At 44.3% G+C, this 17,576-nt stretch overlaps 1 protein-coding gene across 1 annotated transcript in view; it reads left to right on the top strand.

Annotated features, from left to right (window-relative positions):
* Positions 1-341: 341 nt before the first annotated feature.
* The window catches only part of FYB2 (FYN binding protein 2), a 97,564-nt gene continuing 80,329 nt past the window's right edge, over positions 342-17,576 (top strand). Inside the window, 3 exon segments of the mRNA XM_075533870.1 lie at positions 342-1,089; positions 3,670-3,831; positions 6,063-6,096. Of these exon segments, the coding sequence (XP_075389985.1) occupies positions 342-1,089; positions 3,670-3,831; positions 6,063-6,096 (944 nt within the window).

The following is a 17,576-nucleotide window of genomic DNA, read 5'->3' as shown; positions in this document are numbered from 1 at the left end:
TGCTTTAGTTTGGGGCCACATCCTGAAGGATCTTGGGGACCACACTAGAGCTTGAAGTCCCTTTTTATTGGCAATTGGGAGCCATAAGAAGCTCACATAAAGGAGTTTGTCAGCAGTTGTTAATGCTAACTGTTCTACACTGTGATAAAATTAAACCTGGTTGAAGCTGTTTCAAAGCTGTTTCATTTCATCTCACATCCGTGAGTGTGTTACTGACTAATGTTGCCCAACAGATAAGTGATCGGGTCACATTGACACTTTGAGTGCCTTCACATGTACACTCGAGTCAGCGAATCATGCTGGCAGTTGCCTGGAATAATGAAATGCTTCTGTTTGATTTTATGCTTTAGGAAGGCGTAAGAAACTTCAAGGAACTTCGAGCCAAATTTCAAAACACACTCGATGCCCCACTTCTTCCAGGACCCCTTAAACCCTCGGTAGCTGTTTCTCACAAGGGTTGCAGCACAAGTGCACCGTCAACCCAGGGTGTGGCCGACGGGAAAGCCCCTTCATCCAACCAGAGTCAGCCCTCTCCATGCCATTCCAGTGATGAACATGAGCCCCTCACAGCCCAGAAGATGAAGCTGGCCCAGAGCAGCAACATTCAGAAATGTTCTAATTCCCCGGCACCTCTGGACGGGTCTTCTGGGTCTGCCATCAATTTACAAAAGGCTTCTCTTCTGTCTGAAGTGGATCACCCCAAAGATGAGCTCGGGAACAAGGAAAAAGTAATAGTGACCTACAACTTCAGAGACAAGCTTTCGAACTGGGAGAAGTTTTCATCTCAGAAGAGTGAGGTGTCATCAACCATCTTCCTGGCCAATTGTGGAGGGAGAGTCTTCCAGCTGGATGAGTCAAAGATCTTGGGGCATTCTCCAGAGAAACTAAAGAAAAGGCTCGCCACAAATGAAGCCAAGATGCTTGCTTCCCGGAGGCACTTGCTGGCCCAAAGAAAATCAGTTTCCTACTCTGAAGAGTCAACCATTCCACACCTCAGGAAAAGCCTAGAGAACTCTGGGTCCAAGAGGACACCAACAGCGAGCACTACCCCGCCTGTCTATGAGTGTGAGCTCGCCAGTCAGGTCACAGGTGAGACATGGAATCTCCGTGGGGTTGGTGGAGGGAACCACTGGCTGTTTCTAATGTGAAGCCTATTGACTTCATATGGTCACACAGGTGACCTGGCAGTGTTTGCTACCTCCATTGCGGGTATTCTAGGTCTCGCTGCTAATGTGTAATTTCAGGTTTGGGGTGGTGATGAATCTCCTGGTATGACATTGAGAGAGGGTTCATAGAATGGAACAAACAAACTGGTTCTGCCACAGGGCCTTTGCACTTGCCAGATGCTCTGTTGTAACCCCAGGCATTTGCAGGTCTCAACCCCTCGCTTCATTAAGGGCTCTGCTCAAGTGTCCTCTGCTCTGAACAATCCTTGCTGGCCGTTGTGTGCGCACCTCTGCACCTGCTCTTTCCTCTTCCCTTAACACTCTTCTTTGACCCTTGCCTGGCTGCACTTAGGTCTAAGTTCAACGGACGCTTTCCCCAGAGAAGCTTTGTCTAGCCTCACTCTCTAAAGAGCACTGCCTCGCCAGCTCACATTCTTTCATGTCATCCTGTTTCTGTTTCCTCCTGGGAACTCATCAACCTCAGTAAGCATCTGATGTATTTATGGAGCTCATGCCTTTATTGGCTTATACGTTTGCCACCAGTTTCTTCCTGCTAGCATTTGATTGTCTAAGGACAGGACTGTAACTGTTCTGGATCACAGCATAAGGCTTGGGATACAGTGGACATATAATTGTCGTTGAAGGAGGGGCAAGCAAGAAAGACAAAGATAGGAAGGACCCAATGTTGGGTAGAAGGAGAGAAAGAAGGGAGAAGGGAGTCTTTGGCTGGATGGAGCTTTTCAACGGATTCAGTGAGAAAACTCATGTCAAACGCTTAGCACAGTGCCTGGTCAAAACTGGGATCTGAATTAGTAAGTCGAAATTAATATTTTTTTACTATGCCTTCTTCTTAATTATACTCATTAGAAAGTCAAATTCCTGACATCGTATGTAGTTTGAGGGGGCTCTGACGGTCTGAGGATGTAGCCCCCTGCAGTAGGACCTAGAAAGGGAGCATCCCTCCCCCTCCTACATTGTAGAGGACAGCATGGCTTGGAGGAAGCCAGCTCCTTATTTGTGAAATCCCAGCCCACTGCTTTAGGAGCCTTCATGGTATAGCGATTAAACACTGGACTACTAACTATGAGGTCAGCAGTTTGAAACCACCAGTTAGCTGTTCAATGGGTGGGGATGGGAGGGGAGGGGAGGCAAGGGTTTCTACTCCTGTAAAGAGTTACAGTCTTGGAAAACTACAGGGGCAGTTCTATCCTGCCCTATAGGCTCACCATGATTCTAAATAGGCTCAATGGCAGTGAGTTTAGTTCTTGGGTTAAACTACATTTTTACTTTTAGCAGGGATGACCCCCACATACTAAATTATGTAAATAAAAAAACGTAAGACCCTTGGATTCTAGGTGATTTTTGTCTTATATCCAGTGTAGAAGCCAGATGATTTTATATAAAATTTTGGGATTTCTATCGGTACTTGGTTTATTTATGCCAAAGGAATGTTCTAGAAAATCCCAGTATAGAAAATTCATAAGTGCCCCATTGCCATAAAAAAACACCTTAGACTAAAAAGCATCTTAGATGAAACCTTAGACAGAATGATACATTCTTACATGTCTTTGCAGTGCCCAACCCCTACTGTTTGCTCCTTGTCAGTGCAGGATGAACTCCTTCACTGAATAACCCCAGTGCTTCTTCTCAGGGGTAGGCTCTCTGCTTGGTGCTGGGTCTGGGGTCAGTAGTTCCCAGGTTTCATTGGAACATACCAGGGAGCTTCTGAGGGTTCGGGTAAAAAAGGAATGAAAAGATGATGGGATTTTTCCCACCACCTTTTTGAAGTTCCCTGGGATACCAGCACCCTGATTCATCCTACTCCTGATGTACAGGTGCTAGCAACACGACAGAGGGCTCAGGCTAGGAACCACTGTGGAGATGGCGCAGGGCCGTGCTGTGCTTCAGGCTATTGTACATGGGGCCACTGGATGGCCCCTAACAACCTGGGAATACGGAGGAGGGAGTGGAGAGTGCTGGACCTGAGCTCTAGAGGATTCTAGCTTCCTAGAGGAAGTGTCAGGGGAGACCACTGTAAAGGAGAGGTCAGCGTTTCCCAGGAGAGACGTGAGGGCACAGCACTGCAGAACCAGGACCGGGGAAAACATAACCGTGGATATGTGAGCGCTTTCTAAGAATATAACTCTTTCAAAAGGAAAACTGGAATCACATCTGGATCACAGCTGTCAGTTGAAACAAAGTTTGGGAGGGCCTGGGTTGGGAGGGTTGGTGTGGGCGGGACAATGCCTCAATGTTCAATGTTCGAGAATGGAGTCAGAGGAGGGTAAGCCACACAAGTCCAGCTTCCTCCTCTGGGCCGCCAAGTGGGTCACTGGCGGAGTGTGCTCCTGGAGCAGGAGATTCCGGCTGCTGGGTGGAGAACAGATGGGAGGGGTCAGAGAAGTCAGCGTCCCCTGACAATTAAGGAAATGGAAATAGCTGTAAGCTACATAGCTTACTGTCTCCTTGAGGGCCTTCACCAACAACTTACTGTCTCACCCAGAAAAGCGGCGGGGTGCCAGGCATCACCAACTGCCCCAAAAGAAGCCACTACCTTCTGTCAAGTCCCTGGGCCCTCCGCCCTCAAAGCCGCCGAAGCCCCCAGCCGTGAACCTCTTGGCCTTCCGGAGGCAAGCAGCTGCTATTTCCAAGACCCAAAGGAAAGGTAAGCAATCCCCCAAGGCCCTGTGTACCCCCTCCCCTGCGTCCCCTCCCTCTGGGCATGGACTCCCAGGTAAAAATGCAGTGCCTGCTCTCCACTGGGCTGGGCATCCATCACTGCCGTTTCTGCGTGGAGGCCGAGGCAGCTTGCCCGTGAAATGACAAATCTGTGGGATTGGCCCCTTATCACTCCCAGGCCAGCTTGCTTTTGATCACTGGGCGTCTTTCCAGAATGAAGGAAACAAAGTCACCAGCACAGGGAGGGAACGTGCCTTCTATTTTCAGCAAAGGCTGTGTTGTCAACACAGCCGGAACAAGGGGAGGGCTGGGGAGGGGGCGGAGAGAAAGGGACCTGCCTGTGCACTTGACATAAAAGCGTTATCTGAGTGGCCTCGGGCCTTTGTGATCTGAGTCCTCAGGCTTTGGACTTGGCCTGAAAGGAAATTCTGGTCCCTACCGGTGCCTTCCGGGAACTGAGACCACTTTCTGTGCCATTTTGTGTTTCCATCTGTTATTTACACAACTCCCCTCCCGGTCGCCCCCCACCCCCACCAGAGTCTGGTTCTGTTGACAAGTTCAACACCTTTGTGTATGGTGGCGGATGGGACGAGGCGGGCACTAGGCGGTGACCAAGTGCTGCGGTACCTCTGCTTTACCGAGAGCTCCCCTGCAGCCGCTGCAGCAGCTCATGGGGCTGCTGGGCCAACCTCCTGTGCACTTGACATAAGAGCGCTACCTGAGTGGCCTCCAGGTTCGATGTGGACAGCTCAGTGGTGCTCCGACTTCAGCACACAAGAGAATCACCTAGGGGCTTGTGAGAAAACAGATCGCTGGCCCCTCCTCAGTATGCTGGATTCCATTGGTCTGGACCAGGGTCCTGTAAATTTGCCTTTCTAGTAGGTTCCCAGGTTTCCCTGGATAACACTAAGGAGTAAGTATTTAGTAACTAAACTAAAGACTAGATATTTGAATTCACACAGAGGCACCATGGAAGAAAGGCCTGGGGGTCTACTTCAGACTCAAAACCAAACTCACGGCCATTGAGTTGATCCTGACCCATCGCAGCCCTAGAGAGCAGAGTAGACCTGTCCCCGTGGGCTCCTAAGGGTGTGTGTCTTTACAGGAGCAGAATGCATCACCTTCCCCTTGAGGAGCGGCTGGTGGATTCAAACTACTGACCTTGTGGTTAGCAGACTATTACACCACCAGGGCTCAGCTCTACTCTAAAACTCCTGAGACCACCGTGAGTCAGACTCAACTTGAAGGCAACAAGTTACTGGTAGCAGTTTTCTAGGGGTGCTTCACCCAGGGACCACACTTTGAGAACAACTAAGTCATAGTAAATCCCCCCACAGAAAAGTCTATGTAGAGAAGCAGAGTTTTTGCAATATTGACATCCCCATATCAGAAAAGACATAATGTGATTTTTATAAATAATAAATCATTCAGGGCTCGGATCACCCTTCTGAAAGAGGAGGTTTTCAACGTGGAACGAAGCACTGTGTCATTGCTAATACTGTGACTTTGTAAATCCTGACTCTCCCACTACTAACCGTTTAAATCTGGGTCTGATCTCACTGCACATCACTCTGCTTATCTGTAAAATGGCAATGATGCTCATGCCACTAACCTTATGGGATCATTGTGATGCGAGAAGGAAATGACGCGTGCAAAGTAAATCGTTCCTGGCACTTAAGCCCTCAATGAGAATTAGATATTCACATTAATTCAAACTACATTGAGACTGGCCTCAGGATGGACATAAGAGATGAATTCCACTGAGACAATGATTGTCAAAGACATCAACAACCAATGTGAGAGATTGCACCTGTGAATAAGCACCCCGTAGTTGTGCTTGTCTGTTAACCACCCCAAAGATGGGCGGTTTGGACCCTCCCAGCCTCACTGCAGGACAAAAGGCCTGGCAGTCTGTTCTGTGAAGATCACAGCCAAGAAAACCCTATGGCTTTCACACAGTGCGGCACCAGGGCGACAATTGACAGCCACTGAGAGCAAAAGGGAACCTTGACACACATGGGGGGCCCGTGAGTTGGAATTGACAACACAGCGATTGGCCCAGTGGAAAGGGGTAGGAAGGAGGAGGGACGTTGTGGTCCAATGAGCTGGTACTCCCCACTTTGTCTATCCGGGTCAGGACATGCCACAAACATAATTCTGTTTGCCTGGTTGTTGGCTAGGCTTTTTTTTGTTTCACTCTGCCTCTTCTTCTCACAGATGCTGTGGAAGACAGCAACCTGCCCCCGAAGAGGTAAGTACATGCCTCGTAATTGTGCAGATATCTAGCCCATCAGCAAAGACTAGTTAGTCTGCCTAAGAGCAGGCTGTTAAGTGCAAGGCGAGAATATGTATGTCTCAAACAGGTTGAAGGGAGAGCAGATTTATAAGCAATGAACTGCAACTTTTTGTTTTAAATGAAGGATTAAATAAACTGCATTCAATGACCACGCTGACATTAAGTTACAAAGTTGGTCCTCTGAGGGAATTTTATTTATTATGCAGTTGGGTTCAGTCAATTGAAACATCAGCTTCCATTGTCATAAATCGAATTAGAGGCCAAAGAATGCTCTGGGCAGCCAGCGTGATGCTAGGAATTGATGATGGAATAAAGGGCTTACATTTTTGGTGTGCTCATTCTAAGAATTTTGCCATAGGAGATCAGTTCTGTTATCCATCCAGCCAAACAGTGCGCAGTGAGCCCTCGGGGGGCGGGGAAGTCACGTATGGAGCTCACCACGCTATAGATTTCCCGATTTCATGTTCTTTTCTCAAAAAGCCTGCAAGGTTGCTACTCTCCTCATTTTACAGTTCAGGAGTCGGGCTCCGATTATGTGTCATTTGTAGAGCCATGACTTGAACTCAGGTCCACCCAGACTGTATCAGCTCCCTTCCCTCACAAAGATGTCCCTGTTCCCTGGCAGGTCAATTTTAGAGGGCTAACACCATACTTTAAAAATAAATTATATTACTGATTCAATCAACAAATATTGGTGATGGGAGAGCGGGTTGACCTTTTGTGATCTGTGGACCTACCCGTATATCGCCCACCATCATTTTCAGTCTCTGCCTTTGTTGGGGAGTTGTAGGTCCAACCGCAGCACATGGACAACTGTGTAACTGTGAATGTGAAGCCAGGCCCTCACCCCACCAGCCACACCACAGAGTCGCTGGGAACATATGGGTCTGCATAATTGTTGTTGTTAGGTGCCAGCAAGTTGGTTCTGAGTCAGAGCGACTCTGCACAGCAGAACAAAACACCCCACAGCCCACCACCTTCCACACAATCCTTCTCATGTGTAAGACCATTGTTACAGCCGCTATGTAAGTCTGTCTTGTTGACTCCCTTCCTCTTTTATGCTGCCCCCTTCCTTTACCAAGCACGGTGTCCCTCTCCAGGGCCCTGACCGCGTGTCCAAAATACATGAGATAAAGTCTCGCTATCCTTGTGTCTGAGGAGCCTTCTGGGTCTCCTTCTAGAAAGACAGATTTGTTTATTCTTTTAGAAGTCCTTGGAACTTTCTTTTCTTTTCTATCATTTTATTGGGGGCTCATACAGCCTTATCACAATCCATCCATCCATCCATTGTGTCAAGCACATTTGTACATTTGTTGCCATTATCATTCTCAGAACATTTGCGTTTGACTTGAGCCCTTGGTATTAGCTCCTCATTTTCCCCTCCCTTCCCACTCCCCCCTCCCTCATGAACCTTTGATAATGTAAAAATTATTATCATTTGTCATATCTTACACTGTCCGACATCTACCTTCACCCACTTTTCTGTTGTCCATCACCTAGGGAGGAGGTTATATGTAGAAGATCCCTGTAATCAGTTCCCTCTTTCCACCCCACCTTCTCTCTACCCTCCTATCGCCACACTCACCACTGGTCCTGAAGGGATCATCCGTCCTGGATTCCCTGTTTTTCTAATTCCTATCTGTACCAGTGTACATCCTCTGGTCTAACCAGATTTGTAAGGTAGAATTGGTATCATGATAGTGGGGGGCAGGGGGAGGAATCATTTAGGAACTAGAGGAAAGTTGTATGTTTCATCATTGCTACAATGCACCCTGACTGGCTCCTCTCCTCCCCGCAACCCTTCTGTAAGCGGATATCCAGTTACCTACAGATGGATCTTGGGTCCCCAATCTGCACTCCCCCTCATTCATAATGATTTGATGTTTAGTTCTTTGATGCCGGATACCTGATCCCTTCGACACCTCATGATCACACAGGCTGGTGTGCTTCTTCCATGTGGGCCCATGGCACTTTCTCTATTCTTTCCTAGCACCATAATTCAAATACATAAAATCTTCTTTGGTCTTCTTTATTCAGTGCCCAAATTTCACATGTATATGAGGTAATTGGAGATCATGGCTGGAATCAGGCACACCTTCGTCCTTAAAGTAACATCCTTCCTTTTCAACACTTTAAAGAGATCTTGTACAGCAGATGTACCCAATGCAATACATGGTTTGATTTCTTAACTGCTGCTTCCATCAATATTGATTGTGCAGCCAAGCAAGATGAAATCATTGACGACTTCCATCTTTTCTCTAGTTGTCAGGATGTTACCCATATATGATTCATATAAACTTTTAAAATACTTCCCATGACTTCACCTCGTCTTTCATTACAGAAATCACATGGTATCGATAACAACAACACCAAGTCCAAAGTAGAAAATAATTCTGTCATCAAGAGGTTAGATTTTGCATTAGAGGAAGATATGATTCAGCTTGTACAGATGAGAGATGAGGGAATGGTCCCTTTTACCGGGGGGTAGTGGTGTAAAGGAAGTCTTTCTAGAAGATGCATCAGTTATCAATTGCTACAGTAATACTACATAGCTTACTCACTGACCCCAAGCCGATCCCGACTCACAGTGACCTTATACTACAAAGCAAACCACAACAAAAAGCCAATGGTGTTCAACTATTTCACTTACGACTGACTCTAGAGTTTAACTGATCTGAGCAGAGCTCAGTTGGACACACTCATGGGTTGGTTGTCAAGTATGGGTTATCTAGATAACTTTGCTAATATTAGTTGGAGTTATCTTGAAGTCAGCTTATCTATTATTCCCTTAGCTAGGAAGACTAGGGCAACTTACTCAGCATACGTATCTCTTATGCCCTCCCAGAAGTTGCAGGCCCTGATCCTCCTCCCAGTTGGTATATTTGAACCCATGTTGCAGTCATTGAATCAATCTATCTTACTGAAGGTCTTGCTCTTTTTGCTACCCCTCTACTAAGTATGATGTCCTTTTCCAGGAACAGCTTTCGCACGACAACACATCCAAAGTTCTTGAGTTGGACTTCTTTTCTAAGGAGCGGTCTTCTTGTACTTCTTCCAAGACAGATTTGTTTATCCTTCTGGCAATTCATATTCTTTGGAAACATCATAATTCAAAGGTGTGGTAGTTATATAATTATTTGTCAATTTGAGAGGTTTAAGAGTAAAGGGGTGAAGTCTGGCCTGTCAATCAGGTCGTAGCCAATGAGGCATCTCTGGGGCCTGGCCTTCTCCTGAGGTTTCTAGGAACTCTGGTATTCCTCCTTGGAGGCAAGAGGCACTTTCTCTCTCTGCTCACTCCCTGGGAGACATTGCGGCTGACAAGACACATGAACCTACACTAGTGTCCAGAGCTTGAGAAGCCATGTGGAGACCCCTGCCAGTGCAATGGCTTCCACTGCCATTGTATCTACAAGACTTCACATCCATTGGCCTATGATATTCATGCATTCATCATCCTTGTGTGTATTTCATGAGTCTGAAAAGGACTTTACAGATTGGTATAGGACATATGGACTTGATCTGGCCTGCGTTGGGATGTTTTCTCAATATTTAATTGCTCTTGTATATTGAGGTAGTTAGTTTATTGTGTCAACCTGGCTGGTAAACACATGTGGGGTTAACTGAAGGGCAGAGGGATAAATGGCTCAGTGATTCTCGCCTTTCTAGTTCTCAGGTATCTTGCTTGTAGCTGCCTTAGCCAGTTCCCTGCTTTAGCTGGCAAGGCTCACTTCCTACAAGACATCCCTGAGGAGAAGCCACATGGACCTACCCCGATGCAGCCCTGGGTGTTGGAGCAGCCATGTGGAGACCCCTGCCAGCGCTGAGATGTTTACACATTCACTGACTCAGCTTCCTCCTGTAGACGATATCATTGTGTGTGCTTTGTGAGATGGAGGAGGACTTTGTGGATTGGTATTAGACATATGGGTCAATGGGTCAATGTTGGACTTGTGGGCTTGGGCAGCACTGGGTTGGGATATTTTCTTGATGTGCACTTAACCTTTATATAAAACTCTCTCTTAGGCATGAGTTTCTGTGGATTTGTTTCTGTAAAGTACCCAGACTAATACATATAAAAATCTCTGTCTTACACACACATGCGTGTCTATGGATTTGTTTCTCTAGTCTACCCAGACTAACACAAAATGCAACCATTCTTCTGAAGTCTAACTTAAAAGCTTAGTCTCCAAAAATCCATTGATAGGAGCACAATACCTGACCAATCCAGTGTTTACCTTTAATAAAATATTATAATTTATTCCTTTAATGCACGTTGCTGTTATTAGATGCTGTTGAATCAGTTCTGACTCAGAGCAACCTATGTACAACATAAGGAAACACTGTCTGGTCCCGTGCCATCTTCACAATGTTGTTGCTTGAGCCCATTGGTGCAGCCACTGTGTCCGTCCATTTATTGAGGGTCTTCCTGGTTTTTGTTGCCCCTCTATTTCACCAAGGATGGTGTCCTTCTCCAGAGATTTCTCTTCTGAAAACATGACCAGAGTACATTAGATGAAGTCTCACCGTCTTTGCCTTCAAGGAGCACTCTGGCTGTACTTCTTCCAAGACAGATTTGCTTGGTCTTTTGGCGGTCCATGATACTTTCAGTATTCTTCACCAGCACCATATTTCAAATGTATTCCTTCTTCACTCTTCCTTATTCAATGCACAACTCTCACACTGCAGATTAGGCAATAGAAAATACTGTAGTTTGGACCTGGTCCACCCTAATCTTCAAAGTAACACCCTTGTTGTCAATACTTTAAAGAGGACTTGTGTAGCACGTTTACCCAATGTGATGTGTCTTTTGATCTCGTGATTGCTGTTCCATGAGCACTGGTTATGACTCCAAGCAAGACAAAATCCTCCACAAGCTAAGTCTTTTCTCCATTTATCACGATGTTACTTTTTGTGTTGGTCTGGGGAGACTAGAGAAACAAATTCATGGACACTGATATGTGTATAAGAGAGAGTTTTATAGAAAGGGTAACTGTGCACTAGGAAAGCATCCCAACCCAGTCCAGTCCAAGTCCATAAGTCTGATATTAGCCCATATGTCTGATACCAATCTATAAAGTTCTCTTCAGATTCACGAAACACATGCAATGATGCTGAATGCAGGAAGATCACAAGCCAGTGAGTAGAAAGTCTTTGGATCCAGTGGTGGTGTAAGCATCTCAGTGCTGGCAGGGGTCTCTGTGTGGCTGCTCCAGTTCCCAGGGCTGCATCAGGTTACCTCCATGTGGCTTCTCCTCAGGGATGTCTCGCAGAAAGTGACCCGAGAGAGAGAGAATGTCACCTGTCTCCAAGAAGGAAAATCAGGAATTCCCAGAAATTTTAGGTAATGGCTATGCCCACACATAGGCCTCATTGGCTATGACCTGACTGACAGACTAGACTCCACCCCTTCGCTGTCAAGTCCCAAAGTGACACCAGATTATGTGACTACCACACTTTTTGATACAGTTGTATCAATAGGAGTTGTGTTTTCTTTACATTGAGTTGTAATCAGCTGTGGAATTCAGCCCGTTCAATCCAGTTCTGATACCGGATTTTTATGGGGTGCATGGAGCCAGGTGTTAGAAGGGCACTGCAATCAGTGTTCTCTCTATAGTGGGTGGCTGGGTGGGTGCCCAGTGTGGAAATAACGAATTATATATTCCTTACTCTTTATTCATGTTTATCTGCCCAGCATCATACTCTAAGTGCCCATAGTAATGTTCATTCTGTCCATAGGTATGAAAAATTAGGCAGATCTATGTTCTTAATATTTATTTATTCATTTTATAAAACTCATGCTTTTGATGAAATACTACATTTTTTATTCCCTTGGGTTTGTTACTTGGGAAACAAACATAGACCATAAAGAGAAAAAGTGGCAGACAACCAGAGGATGATACACTGTCAATCATTTCAGCTTTGTGTTATACCCCAAATTTCCACACGCTAGGTTGAGTGAAGTATGCAATTCCTGAAAATCTCCAGAGAGCTAAAAATACTGTTGGAACAATTTCTTTATGTTCAGCAGAAGTGTAGAGGGCTCTTTCAAAGATGAACATAACATCTTCTGAGAAGTCGCCAGTTTCTAATAAATCAAACAAAATGGCTATTGTCTAACCGGTCTGCGTCTAAAAGAAGAGATCCAGCTCCTACACTGAAAAGATGGTTAAAGATCGATCATAGCGCTGATGATACACAAATAAAAGCAAATAACATTGCAAGTAAGGATGCCAATCAAGAAGCAATATAGGAATATTTCAAAGAACTGTTTTATTGGTTTTGTCAAATATTACTTAATGTTTTTTCATTAATATCTTGAAGCGCATAGCATAATCTAGTTTGTGTACCCCCTTTATTCTTATTTAAGTATTAACTGTACAAAATAATATAAAAGCTTTCAGTATATATTTTTTATACATAAAACAGTCATTAGGGCAGTGAACAAATTGTCAAATTATTTGAATCCCACCATGGGTTGTAATCCATCTTGAGAGCTGTAATCATTTTTTTAAAATATATCATTTTATTGGGGCTCTTATAGCTCTTATAACAATTCATACATCAATAGTATCAAGCACGTTTGTACATATGTTGCCATCATCATTTCCAAAATATTTTCTTTCTACTTGGTATCAGCTTCTCCTTTTTTCCTCCCTCCCCTACCCTTCCACCCTCGTGAACCCTTGGTAATTTATAAATTATTTTTGTTTTCATATTTTACACTGTCTGCTGTCTCCTTGCAAAATGTTTCTGTTGTTTGTCCCCCTGGAAGTGGGGGGATTGTACGTTGATCGTTGTGATCAGTTCTCTCTTTCTCCCCCTGCACCCTGCACATTCCCTTACATTTATAGTATTGTCACTGTCATTATTGGTCCTGAGGGGGTTACCTGTCCTGGATTCCATGTGTTGAGAGCTCTTATCTGTACCAGAGTACACGCTCTGGTCTAGCCAGATTTTTAAGATAGAACTGGGGTCATGATAGTTGGGGGGGTGTGGGGAGGAAGCATTAAAGAAGTAGAGGAATGTTGTTTATTTTGTCAGTGCTCTACTGCACCATGGCTGGCTCATCCCTTCCTTGTGACCTTTTGTGAGGGGATGTCCATTTGTCTACAGATGGGCTTTGGGTCTCCATTCTGATCCCCCTCATTTGCATCAAAATGGTTGTATGTTTTAGATCTTCTGATGCCTGATATCTGATCCCGTAGACACCTCATGAACACATGGGTTGGAGTGTTCTTCCATGTGGGTTTTGTTGCTTCCCTGCTAGATGGCCACTTATTTAACTTCAAGCCTTTAAGACCTCAGATGCTCTATCTTGTAATAGCTGGGCACCATCGCTTTTCTTAACACATTTGCTTATGCACCCATTTTGTCTTCAGATACTATGTCAGGAAGATGAGCATCACAGAATGTCAAGTTATTAGAACAAAGTGTTCTTGCATTGAGGGAGGACTTGAGTAGAGGCCAATGTCTGTCTGCTACCTTAATACTTAACCTATAAATATATCTAGAGACCTATATCCCTATTGTTATATATTAACATATTTACATATGTACATGCCTATGTTTATACCTCTATAAATGTCTTTTTTCCCCTAGTCCTTTTCTCTATTTTCTTTTACTTTTCTCCTGTCCCACTATCAATGTTCAACCTTCATTCTGGTCTCTGTACTTCCTCTCAGCTACATTGCACCAGGCATTCTACACCTTCCTCACCATCGATTTCAGCTTTTTGTTGTTCTGTTGTTTCTGGGTTTGTTGGCTGTCCCCTTCATTTCCCCCACCTTCTCTTTTTCCCTGTCCCACTGGAATCATCAGTCTTATTGTTTTCTCCTTGGGATTGTTTATCCTGCCTATTTTATATATGAAAAGAAAAGAAAACCAAAATAAACAAAAAATATCCTATGAATAGTTCCAGGTCTGTCAGCTGACCCTTATAAATGTTTTCCAAACAGGTCTGATGCAGTGCCAAGTCCTGCCCACTGAGCCTAAAAGTCTACTTTCAGAATTCCTCAGGGACTTTGTTGCTTTGCTTCCCTTGCGCTGTTGTGCTCCCTTTGTGTTACACCCCAGTGGTGGTGGTGGGAGGGGTGAGTGTCAGACTGGGCACAATCCCCACACTATGTCTCCAGTGCTGCCCCAGTAACACTATAGGTCAGTAAGGGGACATGTGTCTGCCTCATGATGAGGGTGACCCTACAGTCCTCTCTGTGTATTGGCTGCTCTGAGCCTGAATGTCATCCTCAAAGCTTGGTGAGCCAAGATGCTGTTCTCTCTCTCTCTCTCTCTCTCTCTCTCTCTCTCTCTCTCTCTCTCTCTCTCTCTCTCTCTCTCTCTCTCTCTCTCTTTCCCTCTTAGTTTGCTCCCGTGTGGTCTGGGCAGACCTTCCCCTCGCCCCAGGCTATATCTTCAGTGCTGTCCTCTGTAGCGCCTTCTTCCAGAGAGGGGTCAATGTTGCTGGTATAGGGGCTGGGCATGGAGATCTCTCTGTTAGTGTACTCCTTCATGCTGGTCTGTTGTGAAGGCTGTAATCCTTGATCTTCATCAGCAAGTGCCTCAAGTCCTTCTCACTTTCAACAAGCAAGGATGTGTCATCTACATATCTCAGGTTGTTATAAGTATTTCCATTGGTATCCCATCAATTCCTGGAGCCTTGTTTTTGGCTAATGCTTTCGGCACAGCTCGAACATCTTTCTCTATCGGTGGTTCTTGTTCATATGATCCCTCTTAATATCGCTCAAGGTTGACTCGTTAGTTTTGGAACAGTGACTTCGTGCATTCTTTGCATTATTCAATATTTTGCCCGTAGAATCTTTCCATATTGCAATTCAGTTTCAATTTAAGATATGCTGAGTGTGTTCTTCATTTTCAGTTTGCAAAAGCTCTATTTAATTTGTCTTCTCAAGTTGTCCCTTGAAATTTTCTGCTCAGCTCTTTGACTTCATCATTTCTTTGCTTTTTCTACTATAAGATGAAGAGCAAGTTTCAGAGGTTTTTTTGACATCCACTTTGATCTTTTATTTCTTCTTGCCTTTTTAATGACCTTTTACTTTTTTCATGAATGATGTTCTTGATGTCATCCCACAACCCATCAGGTCTTCTGTCATCGGTGTTCAGTGCATAAAATCTATTCTTCAGATGTTCTTGAGGTTCAGGTGGATATATTCAAGGTCATATATTGGCTCTCCTGTAGTTGTTTTAATTTTCTTTAGCTTCAACCAGGACTTACATAAGCACAATTGATGGTCTGTTTCATAGTCTGCCACTAGCCTAGATTTAACTGTTGATATTGAGCTTCCATCTCCATAGAGGTAGTCAATTTGATTTTTCTGCATTCCATCTGGAGAAGTCCATGTGTATAGTTATCTTTTGTGTGTTGGAAAAATATATATTTTTTCCAAATCATCAGTCTTGCAACATTCTCTCATGCTATCCCCAGCTTCATTTCTGTCACTAAGACCATATTTTCCAACTGCCATTCCTTCTTGTTTTCAACTTCTGCATTCCACTTGACAATAATTATCAATCATTATGATTGCAGGTTTATTCAATTTCAGACTGAAGGCATTGATAGAACTCTTCAAATTCTTCATCACTGGCTTTAGCGCTTGGTACATAAATTTGAATAATAGTTGTATTGATTGATTTCCCTGTGTGAAGAATGATATTATCCTATCACTTCGTGGTGGATCTTGAAATGTCCCTCTTGATGATAAATGTAATGTCATTCCTTTTGAATCTGTGCAGTTCAAGCACAGTCAACCATAGGATCACCTGGTTACAACTGGCCAATACCAGCCCGTTTCTGCTCACTAATGCCGAGCATGTTGATCTTTATGCATTGCATCTAATTTTTAGCAACTTCTAATTTTCCTAGATTCATAATTTGACTATCCCAAGTTCCAGTTATTAATAGATAGTTATAGCTGTTTCCTCTCATTTTGAGTTGTGCCCCACCAGCAGACGAAGGTCCCAACGGCTTCCCTCCTGCAGGCTTCACTCCATTCACATCATATGGTCCACTCTACTTTAAGAAGGCAACTCATCCTCAATCATATTGTGAGTGCCTTCTGATCTGGGGGCCTCACCTGAAGCTGTCTCTGACAATGTCCTGCTGTTACTGGTATGTTTCACAGTATCTGACGGTGTTCCACTGCTATTAATAAGCTTTTCAGTGGCTAATTCTTCAAAAGTGGACAGCCTATTCCTTCTTTTTAGTCTGTTCTTCGTCTGGAAGCTCTGCTGAGACCTGCTCACTGTGGGTGACCCTGCTGGCACGTGAAATACCAGTGACACACTTTCCATCATCACAGCAACACACAAGCCACCACGGAAAGACAAACTGACAGACAAGTGGTAGACTTAATACATACTTAGTGAGTATCCACTGTTACATATTTTTAATACAGCAGTATAAAAAGCAGATAAAAATTCCTTACACAAACTCACATAAAATACTTGGGAAAATCTTCAAGCTGAGCTTTAAAAATGACCTTCCTACCTGGAGTACCCAAAGTTTTATCCAAGATATACTCTCTAGTACAGCTAACATTACCTCTACTCCTTCTTTGTTTTGTTTTATGACATTTTATTAGGAGCTCTTATAGATATTATTACAATCCATAGTTCCATTAGATCAAGTATAAGTGTAAAATTGCTGCCATCATAATTTTCAATACATTTTCCTTCCTGAGCTCCTTGATATCAGCTCTCCTTATCCCCGCCCTCCCCAACCCTACCATCCCCCTGAACCCATACTATATTATATATTATTGTTATTTGAGATAGTTAAGGTTTATTGTGCCAGCCTGGCCAATAAAAACACATGTGGGATTAATTGAAGGGAAGAGTGATATATAGCTCAGTGAGCCTTGCCTTTCTAGTTCTCGGGTCTCTTGCTCTCTGATGGTCAGCCAAGGGTGTAGCTGACTTAACCAGTTCCTTGCTTCAGCTGGCAAGGCTCACTTCCTGCTGGACATCCCTGAGGAGAAGCCACATGGACCTACCCTGATGCAGCCGTGGGTGCTGGAGCAGCCGTGTGGAGACCCCTGCCAGTGCTTAGATGCTTACACGCTCACTGATTTGGCTTTCCTCCTGCAGTCAGCATCATTGCGTGTATTTTGTGAGATTGAGGAGGACTTTGTAGATCTGTTCTCAGCCATATGGGCTAATGTTGGACTTGTGGCCTTGGGCAGCACTGGGTTGGGATATTTTCTTAGTGTCCACTTACCCTTTATATAACATTATCTCTTATATAAAATATGAGTTTCTGTGGATTTGTTTCTCTAGTCTACACGGACTAACATTATTTTTGCCATAAATTATACCATCCCATGTGTCCATTTGCCTACAATTCTGATGTTCATTGCCCTTGAGTGGGGTTATACAGTCATTATTATTATCAGTTCTCCTTTCTCCCCTTTGTCCCCTCTCTT

Source organism: Tenrec ecaudatus, chromosome 1, assembly GCF_050624435.1.
Source record: "Tenrec ecaudatus isolate mTenEca1 chromosome 1, mTenEca1.hap1, whole genome shotgun sequence".
NCBI lineage: Eukaryota > Metazoa > Chordata > Mammalia > Afrosoricida > Tenrecidae > Tenrec > Tenrec ecaudatus.
The sequence above is the reverse complement of the archived record's forward strand: the minus strand, read 5'-3'. Positions and strand labels throughout refer to the sequence as shown.